At 36.1% G+C, this 23,184-nt stretch overlaps 3 protein-coding genes across 4 annotated transcripts in view; 1 reads left to right on the forward strand and 2 right to left on the reverse strand.

Moving 5' to 3' along the window:
• Positions 1–9,660, forward strand: part of LOC117782918 (probable serine/threonine-protein kinase dyrk1) — a 62,562-nt gene extending 52,902 nt beyond the window's left edge. Inside the window, exon 3 of the mRNA XM_034620014.1 lies at positions 9,542–9,660. Coding sequence (XP_034475905.1) covers positions 9,542–9,660 — 119 coding nt within the window. The remainder of the gene's footprint in view (positions 1–9,541) is intronic.
• Positions 9,661–11,675: 2,015 nt separating this feature from the next.
• Positions 11,676–13,478, reverse strand: LOC117783473 (thioredoxin reductase 2, mitochondrial). Its single transcript, XM_034620882.1, has one exon. It carries the CDS (start codon positions 13,437–13,439, stop codon positions 11,895–11,897), a length of 1,545 nt encoding a protein of 514 aa, XP_034476773.1. The 5' UTR covers positions 13,440–13,478; the 3' UTR covers positions 11,676–11,894.
• A 3,235-nt stretch (positions 13,479–16,713) lies between these two features.
• LOC117784253 lies at positions 16,714–17,671 on the reverse strand. 2 transcript variants are annotated; one of them, XR_004617411.1, is made up of 4 exons: positions 17,570–17,671; positions 17,339–17,508; positions 16,873–17,274; positions 16,714–16,813 (listed from the first exon to the last, which is right to left on the reverse strand). XR_004617411.1 is itself a non-coding variant. In XM_034621942.1 (3 exons), exons 1-3 carry the CDS (start codon positions 17,649–17,651, stop codon positions 16,960–16,962), a joined length of 567 nt encoding a protein of 188 aa, XP_034477833.1. In that variant the 5' UTR covers positions 17,652–17,671; the 3' UTR covers positions 16,714–16,959. The 2 variants fall into 2 exon arrangements, 1 of the variants encoding a protein (XP_034477833.1); XM_034621942.1 differs by having other exon boundaries at positions 16,714–17,274.
• Between the last annotated feature and the right edge of the window lie 5,513 nt (positions 17,672–23,184).

A 23,184-nucleotide genomic window follows, 5' to 3' on the forward strand; every position in this document is an offset into this window, starting at 1 on the left:
TGAAATACCCTGTAAATCAGAATCATTACTTTTATACCCTCTATTATGAAAATTAGGGTATTTAGGTCCAAAAGAGCTACTTTGAAAGCTTTAAATTATCCATAAGCTGATGTATTCCATTAAAAATAGTTTTTCAACTAAAATCAATACTTATTAATTTTGATTCAGTTTTTCTGGGTATTTTTCAATCCTTGCAACAATCACTGGATCAATTAAGCAATTAATTGTAATGAAATGATTTTAAATGCTAGTAAAATAGACGACGATAAATGGATAAATTTTAATATAAAATTTTTAAAACATAGAAATAAGATTTACTTAATTTTTAAATTAAGTTGAACTAAGTATGGAATATTAGATATTACAATTTTGTGTGGCATTCTTTTATAAGAACGATTACTAAGAATAAATAAGTTGAATTTATATGAAAGAGCGATAGAGTTCTCTTATTTTATTTATAATTTTCAACTGTTTTTATTTATTGATGGACATTGAGAAATGAATATAATACTTAGTTATATTAATTGTTTTTTTTTTTTAATATAACTTTATGAGAAGTTTAGGATTTAATCTTGGAGCATTTTCACGACTTTGGGGCTTTTAATATCTTCCATTTCGCCAATTACTGATCCATAATTAAATGAATGATTCTATGGCAATTGAAAATTGTGCAGAGGTGCAGCAAACTATTCAATTTCATTCATGTGCAAATATTTTATTACTCCGACTGGCGCGTACGCCAGACAGGAGCAGAGCTAGAGGAACGAAATACAATGCAGACACACATATATTTATTTAAATATATACATATGTATATGCAATTGCATAGATGCATACTTATATGCATGTATGTGCACTCACACTTACTGTGTCAGATACGCAGCCGCAGCAAATTAATTAATAACGCAACCAACAATGACAAGTTTCCGCATGGAAAAGCTACAAAACGTTGACTTAACAACAACAGCAACAAAACAAAGACACCAAAGTGAACAAAAGTCAAAATGGACCAACAATAAACAACAAGGAAAGTACTGCAATTCCATTTGATAATGATCAGCAGTTATTGGTAATGATGAGGGTCGAGTTTATGTTTTTAAGCCTTTTCAATATGGAAATTCTCGTATGCGAAATGTTTTTCATTGATCAACATAATTATAAATGTAGCGCCACCTGTTTCCCTGTCTGTCAATCTGTCAATCGTGTTATTTTTTCGCCATTTTGGTTGACTTTTTGCTGGGTTTTGAATATTTTACAGCGAGGCGTACGGAACAGGCTTTAAGCACAGTCCAACTACCGCACCAGCTCACCACCGCACCACAGCAACAATTACATCCCCACCTTCCTCTTTTTGGCTTTTGTTGTCGCTGATTATGATTTTGTTGTATGGCATCATCTGTGCACACGCGTCTTTGTTGTTATTGTTGCTAAACAACAATGTGATTTCACTTGCGTCATTCTTCTTGTGAATTTGTGCGTGCAACTCTTTGGTCTTCTCAGATGGGGCATGTCTGTATGTTATATGTTCACATGGAACAATCAAATGTTGCATACTTCACGCTTCTGGTCTATACACATTGACTTAAGTCCAGCTGATGCTGTATTTTTTCTTTCTATTTTTTTTTATTTATTGTAAACTTATAGCAGTCGACACATTTAAATTAAGATTAATTTAGAAGGAATGATTTAACTACAAATTATTTGGAATGTAAGAAAAAGAGTAAAAAATAAATAGTAACAAATCTGGTGGCTATTTCAAAAAATGTACTTAGTTGACCCAAGTTTTATTGCAGGGATTGGGGAAACCCCAATAAAAAACCCCAATCAGATCAATAAATGTCAGTGTTAGTTCAAATTATGATACAACACAAAAAAATAAATAAATAAATAAATAATAATTATAAGCTAAGCAAAAGATTCATAGTTATTTGTAAATGCTCTAGGTGTTTTCAAAATAAATAATATATAGGTCTTGTTAAATTTTATATTAACAATAGTCAGTTTATTAACAATTGCAAAAAAAAAACTGTTATTCATTGTGCAAGGTAAAATAAGAGACTCTTAACTCAATATTTATTATTAATACAAAGTTTACATTGACATTTGAACCTGTCTAGGCCTCCTGTGCTCAACATTTTCTTACACTTGTTACTCTGAAATTCAGTAGCACATCAGATATTCGTTTTTCCTTGCATAATAATGCAAATATTGCATTTTTTGTGGACGTATCAGAAAGGCAATGGCTTTCATTTCAATCAAAGGACCTTAAAGTGCTCAAACTACTGGTAGCTTCAAAGGAATATACTCTTAAGCAGTAAACTGCATTGCGGTGAATTCTCTCATTTCTCATTTCTCGATTCTCGTTTTTGTCTTGCCAGTTTCAGCGCTATCTTTGCAGTTACAGCTGCCGTTTTCGACTGTTGGCTGCAATTTTAATTTAATTTGAAAGTGCTTAAAATGCGCCTTTCTTTCGCTTTTTGTTCCAAGAATACCATTGCATTTCGCACACATTTATGTGTGTGTGTATGTGTGTGTAAATTCCTCTTTGTGGTTAGGCTGAGCTCGCTAACAGGAGAAGCTTCGCTTGTCCCCTCCCATTCCATTATGTGTCCTCCGCCTAAAACAGTTTACAACAGAGAAAAAAACTGAACAGAGCAGACAAATAAAAAGGCTGCCTGCGACTTTGTTGCATTTGTAAGCAGAGTTGGCAACGTTTGTGCATAAATGATATGACTCGAATATTCCTGTGTGAGATGCCAGATGTAGAGATGAAGAGGCAGGAGCAGCTCTCATTGTATTTGCCACACGTTGCGCATACGTCGCGTTGTCAGACTCACAACGTAACGCAAAAAAAAAACACAAAGTAAACATGCACAATTATAAGTGGTGCGTATGTATGTGAGTCTGTGTGCGTGTTTATGTGTGTGTGAGTGTGTGAGTTGGTCGGTAGCCCGGCGTGCCAGTGTTGCCAACCATTGTGATGTTTTGGCTGGCACGCTATCAGAGCACACAAGTCCAATGTCAAATATGCGACTCCCGACGCTAACGTCGCCGTCGCCGTCTCCGTTGACGTCGTCGTCGCCGTTGACAAACAAGACAATGAAAATGCTTGTCGTCTGCTCGCAGTTGGTGTTGGCTCTCGGCGTTGGCATTAAAAAATAAAATAAATACACCACACACTCTCACTGGCAACTCAGTCAGTCAGTCAGTCAGTCAGTCAGCCAGTCCGTCAGTTGCTGGAGTCGCTGGCAACGTCATTTTGACATTCCGACAAATGCGACTGAATGCGAAGTTTGTCGAGGATCTTGGTGTACGACGAGAGTCCCCGGCGAACATAGTCGCCACATGGTAGGAATACAATTGCTTTTATGAAATTAAATTACGACACACATATTTAAACACTCCCTGAGGTTGAGTGCGAGAAAGACACAGCATGTCTATGAAAGCAAGAGAATACACTGCAGTCAACAATAAAACTGCACACTTGACGGCAGAGCCTTCAATTTGAAAGGCGTGTGGAAGTTTCAGCTCAACTGTTGTCGAGTTGCTTCAATCCGTTAATGCTTATTAAAAGAAAATCTCTTAAAGCCCCAAAAATGTATTCTTTGTGCTAAAATATATACTTTTATAAAGTCCAATGTACACACAAATTAAGTTAGATATTTACATTTCCTGGCAATTAATCCACTTTTATAAGTCTGAATATGGTAGATCTATAATAACAGCATTTGAAAGACGAGTAAAGCAGATGGCTTTGATCCCTCTTTTATCGAAAAATAACTTGTCGGAAAGGCTATTGTCGAAATCCCGACCATAGGATACATGTAACTTACTTCAATATATTTAAAGTACTTTAAAGAAATTACTTGTATTACTTTGAAAACATTAAATCGCCATAACTGCCGTTCTACTTGTCCGATCTTGATGCAATTAAATGGGATAATACGTAATTTCTTAAAAACTGTGAGTGAGACACCAAACTTGGTATGTAGGTTCCTCTATATTGCAAGCAGATCAAGTTTGTTTCAAAATTCGGTCACGCGACATTTTTCGCCCACAAATTGAAAAAAAATTTCATATCCAAAGTAGAAGAACAATTTAAAAGGTAGTGACACCAAATTTGGTATGTAGATTCCTCTATATTGCAGGTCAAGTTTGTTTCTTTTTTCAATCGGACCACTATATCATATAGCGCCCATAGGAACAATCGGTCGAAAATCAAGTCTTAGTATAAAAACTTTTTTGTTTTTTGAGATATGGTAACCAAACTGATAGAATATAAATAAAACTTGGCTTTATATATCCTGTCCAAACAAAAAAAGAAGGAATTCTATATAGAAACTAACTGTAAAGATGAGCTTAAATCGAGTATGCTCGACTGTAGCACCGGCCGACTAGTTGTAGTATGTATTTTAATACCATGTGCGGGAAGGAGGCGTGCCAAAGTATATATTAGCACAAACATGCAGGCTTGCAAATATGCCCAGCCGATTCTCCACTATAGATTTTAATGTCTAATATCTTATCGGAAGCTTAATTAATCCAATTATGTAAATACAGGAAGGAGACAAAACATTATTAGTTTTCTTATTTTAAAAATGTATACAAGTTTGTGAAAGTATAATGCTCTTTAAGATCGGCTGAGTGATTTTTAAGAATTGTTGAATAACGGATAAGCTTTTAAAAAATGCTAGATTTTAAAAAGTAAAAAAAGTTTGACATCAGAAAAATTTGTTAAATGGTGGTGACAACTTGTGCTCCAGGAACATTAGGGTCTACGCAAGAATAAGCAAATTCTTTTAATTTTTTGCATTCATTATGTTTAAAAATTCGTTCCTTAATATTTTTTCAACAGATTGTATTATTTCAATGATTTTGATAATTTTGAGCTGTGTTATCATCTTTTAAAGTAGATTATTTTCATATTTCACTTTTGTAATAACTCATTTCTTTATTTTGAAGGAAGGCAGCTGTAGTGTTTTTTATCATCTATACATGGGCATATGTGCCTGACTTTTCGTAGTCATGGGTCTCGATCTAGTACCTTGGCAGGAAATTGTTCAGACATGTTGTTGTTGTGACGTCTGGCACATGTGCTCACTGCCATGCTGCCACTGTCAAGTGAAAACCCTAAATGTTCAATAGATTGATTATAATCAATAGATTGATAAAATATCAAGAGTGTGATGTCTCTCAAAACTAATTGCCAAGTCACTTCCTTTGATACACACACACACCAGAGCCATACTCGATGGCAACCTCTGCCGTCATCCCACTCTAGCAGTGTTAATACTGAATAGTAAGATTCTAATGAGATTCACAATACTACTTATCAGTAGACCGCGCAATATGAACTAGCCCATCTTCGACAAATAACAAATAGGTATTGTTTACAATGAATTTTGTATATGGGCATTTCCACAGAAAGGTCCACCAGGACCAAAAAATTTAATGTCATCCAAACATTTTCTTAAACTTTTTCATAGATGCATTGATGGGAATTATAATGTAGGTGGACTCTTCTCGCTGACAATCAGTTATGTGCCGCCTAGACTACACCATGTAGATTACACGATTGTCTACGTGTAAACACTTGAGTGTCAACTATAAATTGTAAACGTGTAAGCAATGTGAACAATGTAGACAATGTGAGAAGAGTGAGCTGGCGCACTCAAGGGAAAAAAGTTATATAATGAATTATATTCAATTACAGTTGGGTAATTATCCAACTTTATTGTTCATTATTATAATATTATGGTGCACCATAATGGAGTTGTATTAAATGGCTTAAAATTAGTTCGATTTTTCGAATGACAGAAGTGATCGAGAGAGGTAACTCCGTGATTATGAGTAATTTAGTTCGTTCATTTGATTTTTCTGCTCGCTTGCTCAGATGGAGATGTATGGAGTTTTAGGATATTTTCGGGATGTTTTGCTTTCTGTGTCACCCCTTATTATAGTGCATTTGAAACACATTGTCGAGCTCTATAAGAATTTTAAGTACAGGATCAACCGACATTATTAAAGGCGACAGAAATATTAACTGAAAATACCAAAATTATTAAGAAATATATAATTTTATATAAATATAAGTTATATCTAACGTGTAAATTAATAAAGTATAAATATTATAGATAATTGCAATTTTTTTTAGAAAGTGTTTCAGGCCATTTAAAAAAAGATAACAACAGCAAAAATCAACCAGCAGCTCAGCTAAACCTATGAGGGATACTATTTTAGACATTGTTTATAATATGTTTGCATTGTTTACGGATTGTTTACATTGTTACGCATTGTCGTCACCAATGTGTAGACATTCACAAATTAAGCATAATGGCACAACACTGCTGACAATTTTATTGAAGCAAGAACTTACGACAAAAAAATGCTAAAGGTGAAAAGAAATATCAATCAACGGTAAAATTTTAATGTGTTTTTAATGATATTTCTATGTAACGTCACGTCATCGAAAAAGCTTTTAATCTTTTTACATCTTCGGTGATGATCTCAAGTGCGTGATATCTGAAACTTAAACAGAGTTTAGGACGACAAAGTAAATATAATAAACTATTGGGTCATAAAATGGATAATTAATTTTGTATTTAATTTCAAAAGTGTGTAACGTCACGTCAAGTGTGTTTTATATGGGCATTTCCATAAAAAAGTCCATCGATGCCAAAATCATAAAATTGATCAAAAATTCAAATCTTTCGAAATTTTTTTCTAGAAACATATTCAAGTTTCTTAGCTATAAATTATATAAACTCATATTATAAATTAAGGTTTTGTTTATTTTTGACCGTTCTCTTAAAAATCGTCTTCCAAAATGGAGTATGTAGTATTATAACGTTTATTTGATGATATCAGTCTTTCATCATAGAAAAACTAATCAACATGCAAAGAAAACACTTTAATTCTAACTTAATAGTTTGTTAATTGCTAACAAAATTAATATATATTAATTAATGCTAGAAAAATTGATGTAACGTACGTCATGTAACGTAACGTGTCATACTTAGGCTATTTAAAATTCTGTGGGAAAAGATTTTTTAATTCAAAACCATGGAAAATTAACTTACATTATTTAAAAGGATATTAAAAAAAGTTGTATGGAAAAAGTCTTGCCCATTTCGCTGAGCTTTGCGTTTTTCAATCCCAACTCAATACCAACTACCATTTTGGGTAACGTAACGTCATCGCACATTTTTGCTTATATCTTTTAATCGGAAAGGACGATTGTTTTCATCTTATTCACTAAATATAGTTACACTGAATTGCTACTTAGATATAAAGACAATTTTTAAAAATCGTATTTTGAATCGGTTGAATTTTTTTATTGTCCTAGCTGATTTTGCTTTAACTCAAATAAATTGTATTATTTAATATTTTAAATTTAAATCATTATTTTTGATTTTAAAATCTATCTCTCCTTAAAAACATAAAAAGGGTTTTATATTAAATAAATTGTAAATTTTCCAGTATAAAATTAATGATCAATTTTGTATAGATAAATGTTATAATAATAGTGTGTAATCAGGAATGATACAGAAAAACCTCGCAAAAGTTGCAATTATATTATTTTTTTGTTGACGTGATATTGTCAAGGTATTCAAAAATTTGAACGTCTGTGACTAAGCACGTAGGAGGTGGAATGATTTTAAGAATAACCCTTTGATAAATTGTGGAGTTTACAAAATGTCAGTGATTTTGTATTTTTGATGTACAATATGTATTTCAAAAGTCACTGAAGTCGACTGCCATAAAATTATTTCAAATTTCAGCTAAATAAAATAAAATAATTTAATTGAATGCAAAAAACTTTAAATTTTACCAAATCTCCACAATTTTTGTTATGAAATTTCTTAGAATTGGTTGCTTGGTTTTAGGAATATAAAGACTTTTGGATTGCTTTTAGAAATTTTTATGAAACGCGTGAATATTCGTACTAGCAATACAATCTCGTGATAATATTAGTAGTCGTGAACTTTTCGTCTATATAAGTTAAGACTTTTTCGGAGAGTAGTTTTATGTGCGCACTCACCATACATAATCTTAAAAAAGCATTCAGGCATGATCTACAGCAACCGAAAAGCAATTGTTGGTGTTCCAGGAAAAAACAACCATTACTTTCAATTGTCTAAAAAATTTGAGAGATTTGACAAAATTAAATATTTATTAAATTGAACTAAAATATCTTTAAATTGAATAAGAATGCAAAAAATATATGTTCGAGAATATTAAATCTCCGACATTTTAGGAACACCAACATTTCATACGGTTGTTTTCACAACGGCCCCCCTGCACCCTTCTGACTTCTCCCTCGTCCGTGACATTATATGACCAAGAATGTATAAAGGTGATCATACTATTATACGGTTTTCGTCATATTAAGCTCTCATTTTCTTGTTGTGATTTTAGTAATCGAGGTTCACTTTAAATAAAAAAATTTAAAGCAACTTAGGAAGTTCCCACTGGTTGGAAGTCAATAGAATACTCAGATGAAATAAATTAAAAATCTCATTTAAATTAATCCCCATTGTGGGCACTTGTAGCTGCTATTTCCCTCTTTCCTCGTCTCCTCTTCCGTCTCCGCAAATCCCACAGTTTACTTGGTTTCTTGTTGACGCTGTCGTCGTTGTCATCGTCATCAGCGCATTACAAACAATTCCACTTTAGGCACGAAGCCACATCAGCTTGTGGTTACACGACTGGCGCACATTCGGTCCGATGGGCGTGGCAGTTACACCCATAGACTTATATACATACAGACGCATTTAAATACACCTAGCAGTTTAGACAAACAGTGTGCGAGCTTAAGTCTTGTTTAACAATTTGGAATTTTTAAATCCTATTAATTTAGCAATCAGTATTTGATTTGTTTACCAAGGACTTGAACGCCAACTTGGACTTGGACCGTGATTCGAGTTGAGACTAGAGTTCTTACCGAAATTGGGCTTAGAAATTCGTCTTTGGTTCTGCTCAACGCATTGGCCAAACCATTGCCATTCAATGATTCAATAGTATAATCTCCAATTTCCATGAAAATAAACAAATACCCTTTTCAGACAGACCGACTCAGACAACTGCAGCAACAGTAATAACAATAACAGCTTTCTATTTAGTTAAGTTATTAAATATATCCATTTCGATTTACCAAATTACGCCGCACTACTTGCTGCCCTTTCTTCCCCTCATCCTCTCCAAAACCCATCATCTTGTGTGTAAGCATTCCTCATCTCTGTTGGTGTTGTTTGCTTTCATAGTAGGAGTTTATGCCACAACTCTATCATCAAACATACATATGTGTGCAACGGCAGCATCAATTGCATCTAAACCTGATGTTGTATCTGCATCTCAATCTGTTTCTGTATCTGCATGTGTAATTAAACAAAAGTTTATAATGTGTTGATTATTTGAGGTATTTATGCAATTTCATATTCTGCCTCAAGTTCCGACCTAGTGTGCAAGTGTGCGAGCAACAATAAATGTTTTTCCTTTCACTTTACAATTGCTAATTGCAATTATTTAATTACATTTACAGCTGCTATTGCTCATGCTCAATACAGGCGAATTTTGATAAAAATTCTCATTTGGCATGTCAAGACAAGAAAAGCCAGAGAAACAATCCCATTTAACCAACAAACAGACAGATACTCCTAGATTGCTAACAAGGTTTGACGTTAACTAATGGTTTAATTGACAAAACTGATAATTGAATTCCACAAATCTGTTTCACTTCAATGTCTGGAAGTTTTATGAAGAGATAAACCATAATGTACAATAGCCTTGATCGATTTAAGACTTTATCTCTTGAAAAGGAAGGAGAAGACACAGTTGTAACTACATTTAATGATTATTAAATAGTTATGTAATAAAAAAATTTAAATTTATCACAGTGATACTCGTATTTAGAAAACATTCCTCCTTTAATAAATGATCAGAATATTTAACAATTGCTTTGTGCCAAGCTCTAAGTTTATTACTGAAAGTATATCGCGTTTTTTCAAAATTATCAATTATAAAGTACTGAAATATATGAGGTTATTGAGTTTACTATGAAAAATTAAATTATTATATTTAAATAACTAATATGTAACTTTTAGATTGGTAATATTTACATATTTTAGGTAATTTAAAACATACTCGTTAGTTTTAGAATTGTGAAAATTGTATAGGTGTATATACAATATTTAAAAACTAATTAAATTAGTATGATTTTAGAAGTGTCGCATACTTTAATATACAATAATTAACAAGTAATAAAATTAACTCTTTTTAGAGGAGAAGTGTGTACTCGACAATGCAGCTACCTCAATTGGAAATCATTCAACATTCTCTGCAATTGGCAAGCACGCAATCAGTTCAACTTTTGTGATGCTAACCACGAGTTTTCAACTGCATTGTATTGTAATTCAAAACCTCTTACACAGGTCAACTGACAACAGTTGGCATCCAGAAGTAACAGTAACAACAACTGCTACAACTACGAGTGTTCGTACAATGCAATTTCGAAATGCCAGGAAGAAAATAGTTTAAGTGCAAAATTTTACGCTTTATCGAATTACCCGCGGGTGCTTTAACTTACTCTAGAAGTTTTCGGGGGCAAAAGTTTTACTGCGCACTCATTGCACGACCTCTGATGGGGTTCGGGGGCGGATTGTTGGAAGGGAAGGTTCACAATTTATGATTGTAAGGTGTTGCAATGGAAACTAAGAGCATTTTTTCGTCTTTCCAACGAAAATTTGTTATATTTTCTTACTGTCAGCCAAGCCATTTGTTAAATGAGTTGGCAAAGCTAATCGAAGAATTATGGACCAAGGTACATTGCAAAATTGTTAATTTGTGAAAGAGTTCGAATCGCTGCACTCACCTGCAGGATCCGCTTTGACCAGAATGTTTACAACTCCTACGATTTGTATGCCATTTCCTGGTCATTACAAACAAACGTTCGCGTATAAACAGCATTTGGAATTGGCTGCAGGCAAAACAATTTAACCCTACGAGCATACGCTACACGGAGCGGACCAATAAAAAAATAATTTATAACAAAGCGGCCGTAAAATGGGCAAAGGACCAGAAGAGCGAGAAGTGGCCAGAACGAGAAACTAAAACTGCCCAAAATGCTAAAGCAAGATTTATGCAAATCGGAAGTAAACATTAATCAAAATTTTTTGCCTGCACAAAACTCCCCCAACAGTTGTTTTCTGACTGTTGTTGTTGTGCTTTCGGTTTTGCTCGTTGTTGTTATTGTATGCGGCTGGCAGGCATAGAATGAAAAAACGTGGCATACTTTGTGGCGCCATGCAAAGAGATTGCACGGTTATGATTGTGGGTCAAAGATACCCCTCAGATGGAGGGATGTGGGCGGAAACGAAAGCAGCTCCCAGAGAAAACTGTATGAAAACTTGTGCAAATACAAAAACGAAAACGAAAACTTTTCCTTGCACTTTTTGTTGTTGTTGAAAGAACTTCATAAATTACAACTTCATATGTCAAAAATTGCCACGCAGCGAGACTTTCTTTTTGTCATTTATATATAAACGTCAAATCAGCAAAACGTGTTTCGCTTTTTTGCTAAGAATCTCAGTTCCATTAGAATGTTGCAACTGAGTCTAAGCAGAACTCTGTTAAGCTTGGTACCATTAACCAAAAGACGATGGAGCTCTAACGAATTGCAAGGAGAAGTGGCTAACAATTAGTCATTGTTTATTGATAAATTGTCATTTTGAGTAATTTTCCTACGTCTCCCCATGGACATAGCAGTTAACGATGGGTGTGAGTGGTCATTTCTTTGACCGTGGAGTGCCCTTCAAAGGTTTTGAGTGTAAAATATGTTTTACTTTTCCATACATTCAACACATTTCAATGAACTTAGTATCTTCATGACTGTCGACTTAACTGCAACATGAGGCAGGAGTTGGATCACGACCCGAACGCTTAGTTATCGATAGCCTGGTGAATTCCTCGGCAGTTGTGGGGTGAATGCCAACCGTGTTCAGCAACGTCTTCACGGTCAGACCAGACTTTAGAGCAGCAGCAAAACCCTGAATGACCTCGCCAGCAACTGGACCCATGTAATGTAACCCCAGAATCTTTTGATCTCCGGATACTTCGGCCACAGCCTTAAGGTAGCAATGACGCACGCTCTTCTGAGGAATAAAGAACTCCGTGGGCTTGTAATAGCCGTGGAATACCTCAATGTTCTCGGGACCAAGCTTCTCAATGGCCATCTCTTCGGACATGCCCACACAAGCGTATTCGAGTGGTGTGAAGACTGTGGTGGCGACGTCAGTGTAGTCCATCAGCTGCGTAGATCCGGCAAAGAGACGTCGTGCCAGGAGACGGCCCGACAAGATCGCCACGGGAGTGAGTTCAGGTCGGCCATAGATTATGTCACCCACCGCATAGATATGTGGAACATTGGTCGCCTCCGTTTGATCTACGGCGATCTTGTCGTTCTTGGTCTTGACTCCGGCTGCTTCGAGATTGAGATCCTCGGTGAGACCTTTGCGGCCAATGGCCCATAGAACAGTATCAAAGACATCGCTCTCATCCGTCTCAGTGACTGTATTGTGATACTTAACGAGCAGTCTTCCATCGGGTAGACGCTCCACCGCAGTGGGAATAGTGGTGCTCAGAAAGCGAATGCCACGCTCAGTCATCATGGCGGTCAGAAGCTCAGACATCTGTCGATCGAAGCCTCGCAGCACAATCGAACGCACCATGACGGTGGGATCGTATCCGAGTCCTTTGAGAAAACAGGCACACTCCAATCCCACGTAGCCGGCGCCCACTACGAGAGTGCGTCCCGGCTCCTTCTCGTAGCTAAAGATGTCATCACTGGTGATGCCGTACTCAGTGGCGCCAGGGATCGACGGATACCTCGGGCGTCCACCAACGGCAACTACAACGTACTCGGCGGTCAGCTGCATGCGTTCACCTCGCTTGGTCTTGTACTCGATGGTGTGAGCATCCACAAAGTAGCCCATCGAGTTGACATACTCAACCTTCTTGTCCCGCAGATCGACTCGTGTCACCCAATTCACAGACTTGATGTGATCCTGCACCGACTTGACAAGTTTCTTCCAATCGGGCTTAATGTTCTGATCGTTCACATTCCAGCCATACGCGACGGCCTCATGCACAGCCTCGCCCAGAAGACAGGCCTGATGCATCAGCTTCTTGGGTATGCAGCCCACATTCACACAGGTCCCGCCCACGCCCCACTTGGTGCCTACGGGAGTGGGCTTTACATAGTCGAAGCACAGCACCCGTACACCATACTCCACTGCCTCCTTTGCACATGCGAGTCCGCCAGAGCCACCGCCCAGCACCACCAAGTCGTAGTCGTACTTCTGATTGGCGACGCAGCTTGTGAAGCGAAATGGAAACTTGCAACGCGCCAGTCCCGATTTCCTCAGCGCCTTGAATAGCATCATATTGCTAAGACCAATTGGTTTCAATTAAAAATTTAGGAATTTCGGTAACAGCTCTTGTGAGATTATAATTCGGGCGCTGCCAACTTGTTTGATATAGCAATTAGAAATGACAGAAGCTAGAGTTTCTTTGTTTCGTTCATAATAAGTTCGAACGAATGAACTCATTTAGTCATTCATTGTCATTCATTAGTCAGCTTAAATTGTTTGTTTCTTTAGTGATTTTTTACTGTTTACCCGGACCTTAGCTCCGTAAAAAGGTTAAATTATAAAACATACCACTTTACAAGAGAAAATTTTTAATATATTATATTATGTGACGAACAACGTTTTGTAGGGACACTTTCAGCTATATGACACGAGTTCTGTAAAGGTTATTTGCTTAGAGGTCCTGCCTAGTTAAGTTGTAAATTGCTAATGAATTGAGTCCCTGACGCTAGCTGGAACTGAACTGCTTAGGAGATCGCTCGCGGTAGCAGCTCTTGCTTTGGTACAAAAATCAATTTTTCGATGAAAGCAATTGTAAAAGTTATACATGCATTTGATAAATCTTCAAAGATTACAAATCCAAAGGGTAGAAATTGTGGACATGACAGCCACTTAAAGTTGACCCATTTTTCAGTGCGCGCACTTAAGTTTAAATTTTACAAGCATTTTAAATTTTGAAACTGATTTGTGGATAAGCTGTGCGACTGATCTTTATGTTTTTAGTTTCATATCAAAAGTACATTCATAACTAATAAAATGCCGGAGAAATTTCATTCTTTACGTTTACTTTTTATCCCAGCGATGCTTAAAAACAGCACTAAGATTAGGCTATTTTCTAACTTTGATGGAATATATAACTAACAATGGATTCATTTGGACTCCATCCCACTACTACAGGGGTCTCTGGTTATAAATTGTCTAATCAAATTTCTCCGGTTTTATTTGCGCTGATTTGCGCCTTTTATTTTGGATATTAAACAATGTAGTTTAAAGGACAAAAGAATATTTTTGCACAAAAAATATTTTTCAACTTTGATCGACAAACCTGAATCTTCCAGTGAGCCTATAAGCCGTCATTTTAAACTTTCTGAAGTTTATTATCAAATGCTTTTTAAGTTTTTGAAATATCTTAATTGGTTTAAAATAAATATATGATTTTTGGACATCAATTGTTCCACTGTTCAGAGATTGTTCCACTGTGCAACGTTGCCAGATCGGGCGGTTGCCGCTGTAATAGCAACGCCACATAGCTAAGTTTTGATATTCCTATTTTTCTGAATCAATGAACCCAACTTGAAAGCAAAAAAGATCCGATCGTGGAACAAATAGATGGAAACATATTAAATAAGTTCATCTGTACATTTTATTGATCCGTTCATTTGAACTTTTGAAGTGAAAGAGCTGAGGCAGCACTACTAATTGTACGCTTTCCAGATCTGGCATCCCTTTTTTTTCGTGAACTCGTCATGTATTTTATAAAGAGAAGGCAATCTATTTTGCGGAATTAAAAAGTAGAAAATGGTTTATATAAATGTAGGATATACTACAACTACTATAACACTAGCCAACAGCCCAAATCTGAATTGAACCAAACCAACTTTTTTCATAGATATGGGGCCCCAAACGACGAAAAACATTTTCTTTTTTTCTATGGCAGTTTTTTTTTTAGAATTTTTTAAAATTTGTCTTTATTTTCTTGCAGCTAAGTTAAGATATCTTAAAGAACAAAAAAGTTCTTAATACTAAAACTTGATTTTAGACCGATCGGTCCAATGGCAACTATATGATATAGTGGACAGATTCTATTGGTGATTGGTGATTGATGAAGAACAGCATAGAATACACAATTTGTGAGTTTGGTTAAAATATCTTAGAAAATAAAAAAGTTTTTCATAATAATGATGGGTTTTTGACCGATCGTTCCTATAGCAGCTATATTGAATAGTGATCCGATTTGAGCCAAATTTTAAAAGAAAATTTAAGTAAATTTTATTATATCGCCGTTTCTCCATAGATATTAAAGAATCATATCTTAAACGACGCTCAATTAATGCAGCTTTAAAAAAAAAACCGAAGTTAAGAATTTTTTTCGAATTTTCCTTGGATTTTAAAGTAAAAAAAAACTAAAAAAAAAAGCCTAAAAAAACACAACATTTTCTTAATTCAAAAATTAATAGCTCTTGAACTACTGGCTTAAATCTTAGACTGTGTCAGGATGAATTACAGATATATTTATAGGCTTTTAGGAAAAGTTAAGTTTTTAAAAATCGGTATTCGGTGTTTGATAAATATGCTTTCGTCAATAGACTTTAACCTCGGGTAGAGATTTTTTTGTGTAATTTTAATAATTCCATGAATAAGGAATTACTGTTTTTTTCAGTTTTTGAAAGTTTGTATGAAAGCTCATTGAATCGACGGTTCGATGTTAGTATTGGCGATATTTAAATACCAATTTCAGCAAATTCATCTAGTACTTAAATAATAGCCCCAGTGACCCAGTTAGAGACCACACCACAGTCCAAGTTCACCCAACAATTCTGATCCATGTCCAGAGAAACTCACTGACTTTCAGAGCACAAGCCGATGTCCTTTCCAATACCAAAATCGACACTCCAACATGGTAAAAAAAAGTGTGGGATCGTCTGTCAGTGTTGTCCTCTTTCAATTGCAAAATGATTTATCTGGCCAAGTTTTTATAGGCCATGCAATGTGTGATATAGAAGGGGGTGGAATACTTTCTGGTCGGTGATATAACTGTTTAATGTGTTCGTAGAATGCCTGGATTGCTACGAATATTTCAGTTATTGGTCATTTTACTTCAATAGTTTTTCATTCCGAGCATCTTCAAGCAAATGTAGGAAACGCAAATCCCTCCCCCTTCCACCACGTAGTCAAATATATGGGAAGTTAAGGGAAACCTTTGCTGTATACAAATCCAGTAAAATGGTGAAATGTCAGTTCCAATGATTTATGTTCCACCATGGTCCATTTGGAATTTTTGGCAGGCCGTTGGTTACCCCCGTTTCAGCTTCTTCTTCTTCTTCTCCATCGCTTACTGCCATGCACCGTGTCCAACGGTCCGAAGGCCTCCCAATCGAGTAAATGGCGCTACGGTCTGTTGCCTGCTTGCCACGTCCCTTCTGCCCCTTTGGCCCCATCGGCTGTCCATGGTTATCCTAATTTCTAATCTAATATTTTTGCGTACGAAGAAAAAAACGAGACAGAAACGAGCACAGAGAAATTCTTGGCCATGTCCGATGTCTACTTTTGGTATGATTTACTTGTGCGGTTTGTTTTTGGTGCGTTTAACCGCAAATATTTAATGGTTTTATTTCCGGGACCTTTGCAGCCCTCAGCTGCGATTCATTTGTATATGTCGGTCTGTCTATCTGTGTGTGAGAGTGTTTGGTATTTTTGGCATATTTATTAGTTGACCCGACCGACTTACAATTTGTTGTTGTGTGTGAAGTAGTGTAGTGTAGTTTGCGTGGACAAGGTTAAAGCCTAAGCCTGTGAGTGATTTGTGTACGGACATTCAAGTGGACCCATCGCCTATTGGACCTTCAATGGAATCGGGGACAGACTCCCTCACCTCCATCTCTTCCCCTTTTCCATCCTTTGGCACAGTGACATGAAAGCATCTGCGTTGTAATTTAATTGTTTGCGAGATGAGTTTTAGATAAATGAAGTTCATGGTCATGAGGACTCCCAAGATAATGGCATAATACGACCAGGTCATTCCTGTGAACCACAGTGACCAAATAAGCATAAGTTGAAATGCGAGTATACGCTCAAAAATAAATATATTCCACGTGATTACCAGTCCAAGAACCAAGATCATTCGTCGGGACTGCAGAAGAAGAGAAGATTTGTACAGATCTAGATAAAAAGTATGATGGTATACTTGTAGTCACCTTGACGAAGAATGACGAGAGTAATATGGCATTAATCATAACATTCCAATTCAACAAGTTTTTCGAGAACTCGCTGTGCATCCCGGACTGTTCTCCAGGTAAGTCCTTTCCTGTCATCAATTCACCCACAAGGGGAACATAATCCCAGATGCTGCCACTTTCGTTGTTATCTTGTAGAGAGAATTCAAAGAGGTAGTAGTATTCTTTATGTGAGTTAGTTTCTTTGCTTACCATTTGCAATGCGCTTCACACCTTTGATCAAATTAACAAGAATAATATTGAAGAGAAAGAGGTTCAAAGCAGGCAAGCACATCCTTTTTTACCCAATTCACTTACAGAACTTACAGAGCACACTTTAAATGAAAAACCCATGCTTACTATATAATATTTACAATTTAATATAAGTTGTATTTTTCTTTACATATATTTTTAGGTAAGTGCCAGTTGAATGCAAATTGACTTTTACAAAAGCAACCTGGAGAGATTTGTAAGTACGATTTCGAGTACTCCTCATTTGACATACACAAAAAGATTACTTTTGAAGTGTATTTGCATAATCTTAAGCAAAACAAAGCACCAGACTTACCTAGACACCGAACCAGACAAATTTAAATAAACGAATTAATAGCAAAAATTTTACAACAATGATTATTGCCAATAGCAACAGGGCTCAAAAGTTTCATTATGACTTGTGAATGCCCCATCCATCTCACATCCCCCTCAAGTGCCAAGAATGTGGTCCATTGTAGGCATAATGTGCTGACAATCGCTGGATTGCTGGCCCTCAGACAAACGCAGCTTGGGCTATCTAGATAATTTAAACTTTAAAATGACCAGACGTCCAAGTGGCCAAGTGACTGGCTGGTCGATGGTCGGGCCAAGACGACTCGATTTGAGCCTAGGCAACGAGAATTACGGCCCCAACTTTGAAAAAGCTGTAAAAATGCAAAAGTTTGCCCAATAAACATTAGGCATAACTTTGTTGGAAAAACTTTTCGCGACTCACCTTACATTTTTATGGTTCTCGGTCCCTATTGAAATGGCCCAAAGCACCCACACCCCCCAAGTCAGATGTAGGCATAAAAGAAATGCTCGATTTTTTTTTTGTGCTACCTGCCAAGCGACAAGTTTATCAAATGTTTTACAGCGACTTTTTCTTTTTCTCCTTCCAACTCCTCGTCTTTTTGTGAAAAAACAAATGAAGTTCAATTTGTTTGGCGGTATGTTTTCCATTATGAAAACTGAAGAACTTATCATGTTTTGAGTGTTGCGTGTTGCCAGGGACTTGATTTTTAAGATCTATACTGGGGATCTTTCGAGAATTATTTAAATATTAAATATGTTATGCCTTACTCACAAATGGACAAATATTTCACAAAATATTAATTAAATGTGCGCCTAATTAGTTTGATGCACTGGACTCGCCGTGAGACAGAAGAAGGGAAAAAGGAAGAATTATCAGGAGAAGAGGCAGGAAGAGGGACACGGCCAAACAACATCAAAAAAGGTGTTGAGACCTTTCTCGCGGCAATACTTAGTAAAAGTTAAACAAAGGTCAAGAGCTTCAAATGCCTAATTAACGCTTAATGAGCGACGGCGCCAGATTTGATGAAAGTTGGCTTTGCTATGGACCAAGGACCTCGGGCAAAGAGTTCAAGACAAAAGTCAAACAATTGCTAATCAAAATGATGGGTTGAAATCAGAATTCAATTCAGTTTCGAATTGGAAAATGAGAAGTCTTGACTCACTTCAGAGATCTCAAAAATTCATTTTTTTAAACAGCAAATTGAAACAAATTCGAAAAATACCAACTGAATAGTTATTTATACATGTAAGAGTATTCGTTGTATGCTCGTATATTTGCATCTGTAAAAATATTTTAAGGAATGTTGGAAAAGAGATTGCAGCAATTATATGAATTATTGTCGATGTGCCAGGTGAATGCTGAATTTTTAGTTATTTTTCATTGAGAATTTTCATTTTGTACACAAATATTTAATTTAGTTTATTGAAGTATTTGTTTTGCTAGTTCTTGTTTGGCTAGTTCTACATTAGTTTAGATGTGGTGCATGTGTGGTTTATGCGGCTCGACAACTCAACGCTCAACCACTCCCACAGTCTGGGTGAGTCAACTTCTTGACCAAATTCTCAAAAAGTATCTCCAGATAGAGAGAGAGAGAGAGAGCGAGCGAGAGAGAGGAAAAAGGAGAAGAAGCCCACTACGGTTTGTTTGTAAAGGCCCTAAAACTATAGTTATTACTTTGTTGCTGCTCACCACTTCCCAGCAAATTTATTAATTATTTTCAAATCGCCTGGCTTCGCATAAAAAGTCAATTAGTTTTTGAGGCAACAAAGTTAGTTAAATATAAGTTGTTAAGGCTTACACACAAATGTCAATATGTTGTGTGTGCGTATTTGTACACTCGTATAGTACATATATTTTATTAATTATGACCCAAAATAGATGGTCATTGCATTGGACTTCAGGGCACTTTAAATTGATTTTCCTAGGCTATCAAAATGTTTGGTCAATACAGGAAATTGGTCCTTGTAGATCCAGAAGAAACAAACAATTGAATAAATTACTTTTATACTTTTAGCCATCTTGTCGTCCTTGCACCAGTTTCTAGTCTTAAACTAAACACATTTCAGCTTTTATCTCGATCAAATGTACTAATAAAACTATTGCTGAGGTAGTCTGTCATGTTTCACTTTACAATAAAATGACTTTTAAAACTCATAAACTAATTTACTGATTCACGTTTCAAACAGGCCTGTCGAGGAAGCTATAAAAATGCCAATTGCTTGGACCTCAAATTGGTCAGCAATAACCGATGGGGGCATTTTATGAGCCTGGGAATCCACAACTTGATGCTAAGCAAATATGTGTAAATATGGCTCGAACGTGCTTTTAATTCATGAACAATTTGGGAAATTACATGAGTTGCATCTCGGTTCGGTCGGGGATATAACCCTTGCACAATTATGCCCAATATTGCCCAATAAACCGCTTTTATTCATCATATTTTTCGGTTATGAGCCAACAGTGATAGCCACAATTAAAACCAGGGCAACCAGGCAGAATTTGCGTAGACAACGAAACAGACAAACACATGCAAACTCTCTTCTAAATATTCTCCAATCCACCCCCTAAGGAAACATGGCCAGAGTTTTCTATTCCACAATCATGCATACGACATGTTAACCGGTATGCGCTTAGTGTTGTGTGTTCATGTGTGTGAGCGTGTGTGTATGTGTGTGTGTGTGGGGTAAAGTGCGAATTACAACACTTCCAGATGGGTTTCCTTTGGCCTTCTATTACGAGCATATAACTGAACTAAATATGAAATTTCCTCTATTGTCTCGAGCTTATCGAATCTCTACATGAACCCCAAATGAATTTGGTGTAGCGAGTATATAAGTTGGCATTGCTTAATCCCTGACGTTGCATTTTTGGGCTATAAGCAGCACAAAATTGAAATCTAATCAAGTTGAAAAGCCGTACAATGCATTTAATTGCTTGAAGCAGACCGAAGTCTTTGGGATTTTGTATCAAAGGATTTCTTCCAAATTTCTGCACAAACCAAAAAGAAGATGCCCATAATATCCGTTACATATAGGAACACACAGAATTTAACTTGATTGATGCGATAGACAATTAACAAATATTGTATCTTTTAAAATGCTATGCTAAATTCGTTTAGTTAAATATTTATTACTTGTTATTAAATAATATAAGTATTTTTAGTGAATTCACATTCAGAATATTTGTCAAGAGATCTTTAAAGACTGACAAGCTGATGTAACAGTTTGTTGGCATCAACACATTGAAGTTGAGAAGTTTTATTGCATAAAGACAGTCAGAAATATTTTACATGTTTTCATCACAAAACCTGTAAAACTTTTTCATGTACTTTGCCTCTCTATACTATCTTATTCCATATGTAAGCATTTGAGTGGGAAGTTTGGGAGTACATTTTTATTGTAAGGAAAAGAAGCTGGGATTCTATTAGTTGAAGGTAAAGTTGAAATGCTTTTTGCATGTTCATGTGGTTTCCCAATTGCTGCTAAGTACAGCTCTCGCAGGTGTGGGATAGGTGTGATTATGGACAGGTGTGCAGCAGAGCATGTGAGCTACAATTGTCGAAATAAAGCCAGAATAATGCCTCGCCGAGTCATCGGCTAAGGAAGCCAATTACAAGCAGAGAAAGCCATGCTGAGAATATGAGAATCTGTCAATCAGCGAACGATCCTTTTACCTTCTATAATCTCATCTTATTCATTAGATTAACTCGGTATCCCCTTCGTCTCCTGAAAAACCAATTTAAACTTCTCTAAGACTCCCGTTTAGCCATTTCGCCAGTTTGGCATTTCGGCATTGTGGAATTATAGCATACTGCTGATGGGACCCACAAAATAATAATAAATCTTATTAAATGCACCAAATTTGCTTTAAGATCCATAAACGAATTTCACCATTGCAGTAAAGTCCCAAGGAAAAGGGCTTAACTTGCACACATACACACACACACACACACACATATTGACGAATGTGTGGGGACACACACATGGCACATAGCACACACACATATACAAATATGAAATACATGTACAATAAATCTAAGCCGATTTAATAAAAGGCATTTAAAAATATCTATTTTTCAAATGAAAAATATTAAATCGGCAAAAAGTCAGCAGAATAAAGACCAACAGAATCAGAAGAAGGGACAAGAGCAGGAAAAGCATCGTGGCAAAGGACACACACTCAAGTTGATTGGAAAAGTGGCTGTGAGTGGTCATAAAGGAAAAGAAGGTCAGAAAGAAGCCTATAAACGATAGAGAGCCCCAAAATGAACACTCATGCACTCATACACTCATTCATGAGTATGAACTGAAACCACGTCCCGGCATCAAACGGCCAAAGGAAGACAAGGACTCCACTGACCGTCCACGCATGATTAAAAACTCCGAGTCGGGTTCCGGATCTGGGGTTGGCTCAGGCTACCTTTCAAGTTGAGTAAATGAGCATTCAAGCGTTTCAGATTATCAATTCGCATGAATGGGAAGGGACATCGAACGAGGTATAGCCGATTGACCAAATTGTATTTAAGTTCAACTGGACAACTGCCCGAGCCGAGCCGAGCCAATACAGATAATATGGGATATCGACAGCTTTGGCTCAGAATCAGATGTGGGACGATTATTTGAGGGGGTTGCAAATGCGATACTTGCAAACGCTGGGGAGACTGTCTGCTAAATGAAGCATTTTCTCGCTCATTTGAGTAAAATTCATCTCCTTCAGCCGAGAAGAGGAAGTTGCGGAAATACGTTTGATTGCAAAACGCAATAAGGTCTGTCTACTGTCTACACAGTGATAAAAACCACGTTAATCTCACAATTTAGCTATTCTTACCTTATTCTTATTCTTTGTACACTTGAATCTTTGTTTCAATGCAGGCAACTTTAAATTAATGACGTGAAATCATGTTTAATTTAAATATAGATCCAAAGAAAATATTTACTTAGCTTTTATGTGTTTTATCTTTTCAGTTATTAATTAAACTATTTATTATATAGTTGGTTAATTTTTTTTTGCAAAAAAAAATGTGCATCTTATTTTTTAATTTTATTATATTTAGCTTAAATGTGTTTCAAATTAAAATCAATCATTTTTAAATTCAAAAGATATGATATTTTAAATAAAAATTTATAATGAAAACTCACGTTGACTTTAAAAAAGCGATCCAAATCATCAGTGTGATTCGTTAAAGTACAGTGCTCAGTTAAGTAGATTCTATGGGAGATTTAAAATTAATTTTGAAAAATATATGACTTAAATATATTTA

This window comes from Drosophila innubila (assembly GCF_004354385.1).
Source record: "Drosophila innubila isolate TH190305 chromosome 2R unlocalized genomic scaffold, UK_Dinn_1.0 1_C_2R, whole genome shotgun sequence".
Taxonomy (NCBI): domain Eukaryota; kingdom Metazoa; phylum Arthropoda; class Insecta; order Diptera; family Drosophilidae; genus Drosophila; species Drosophila innubila.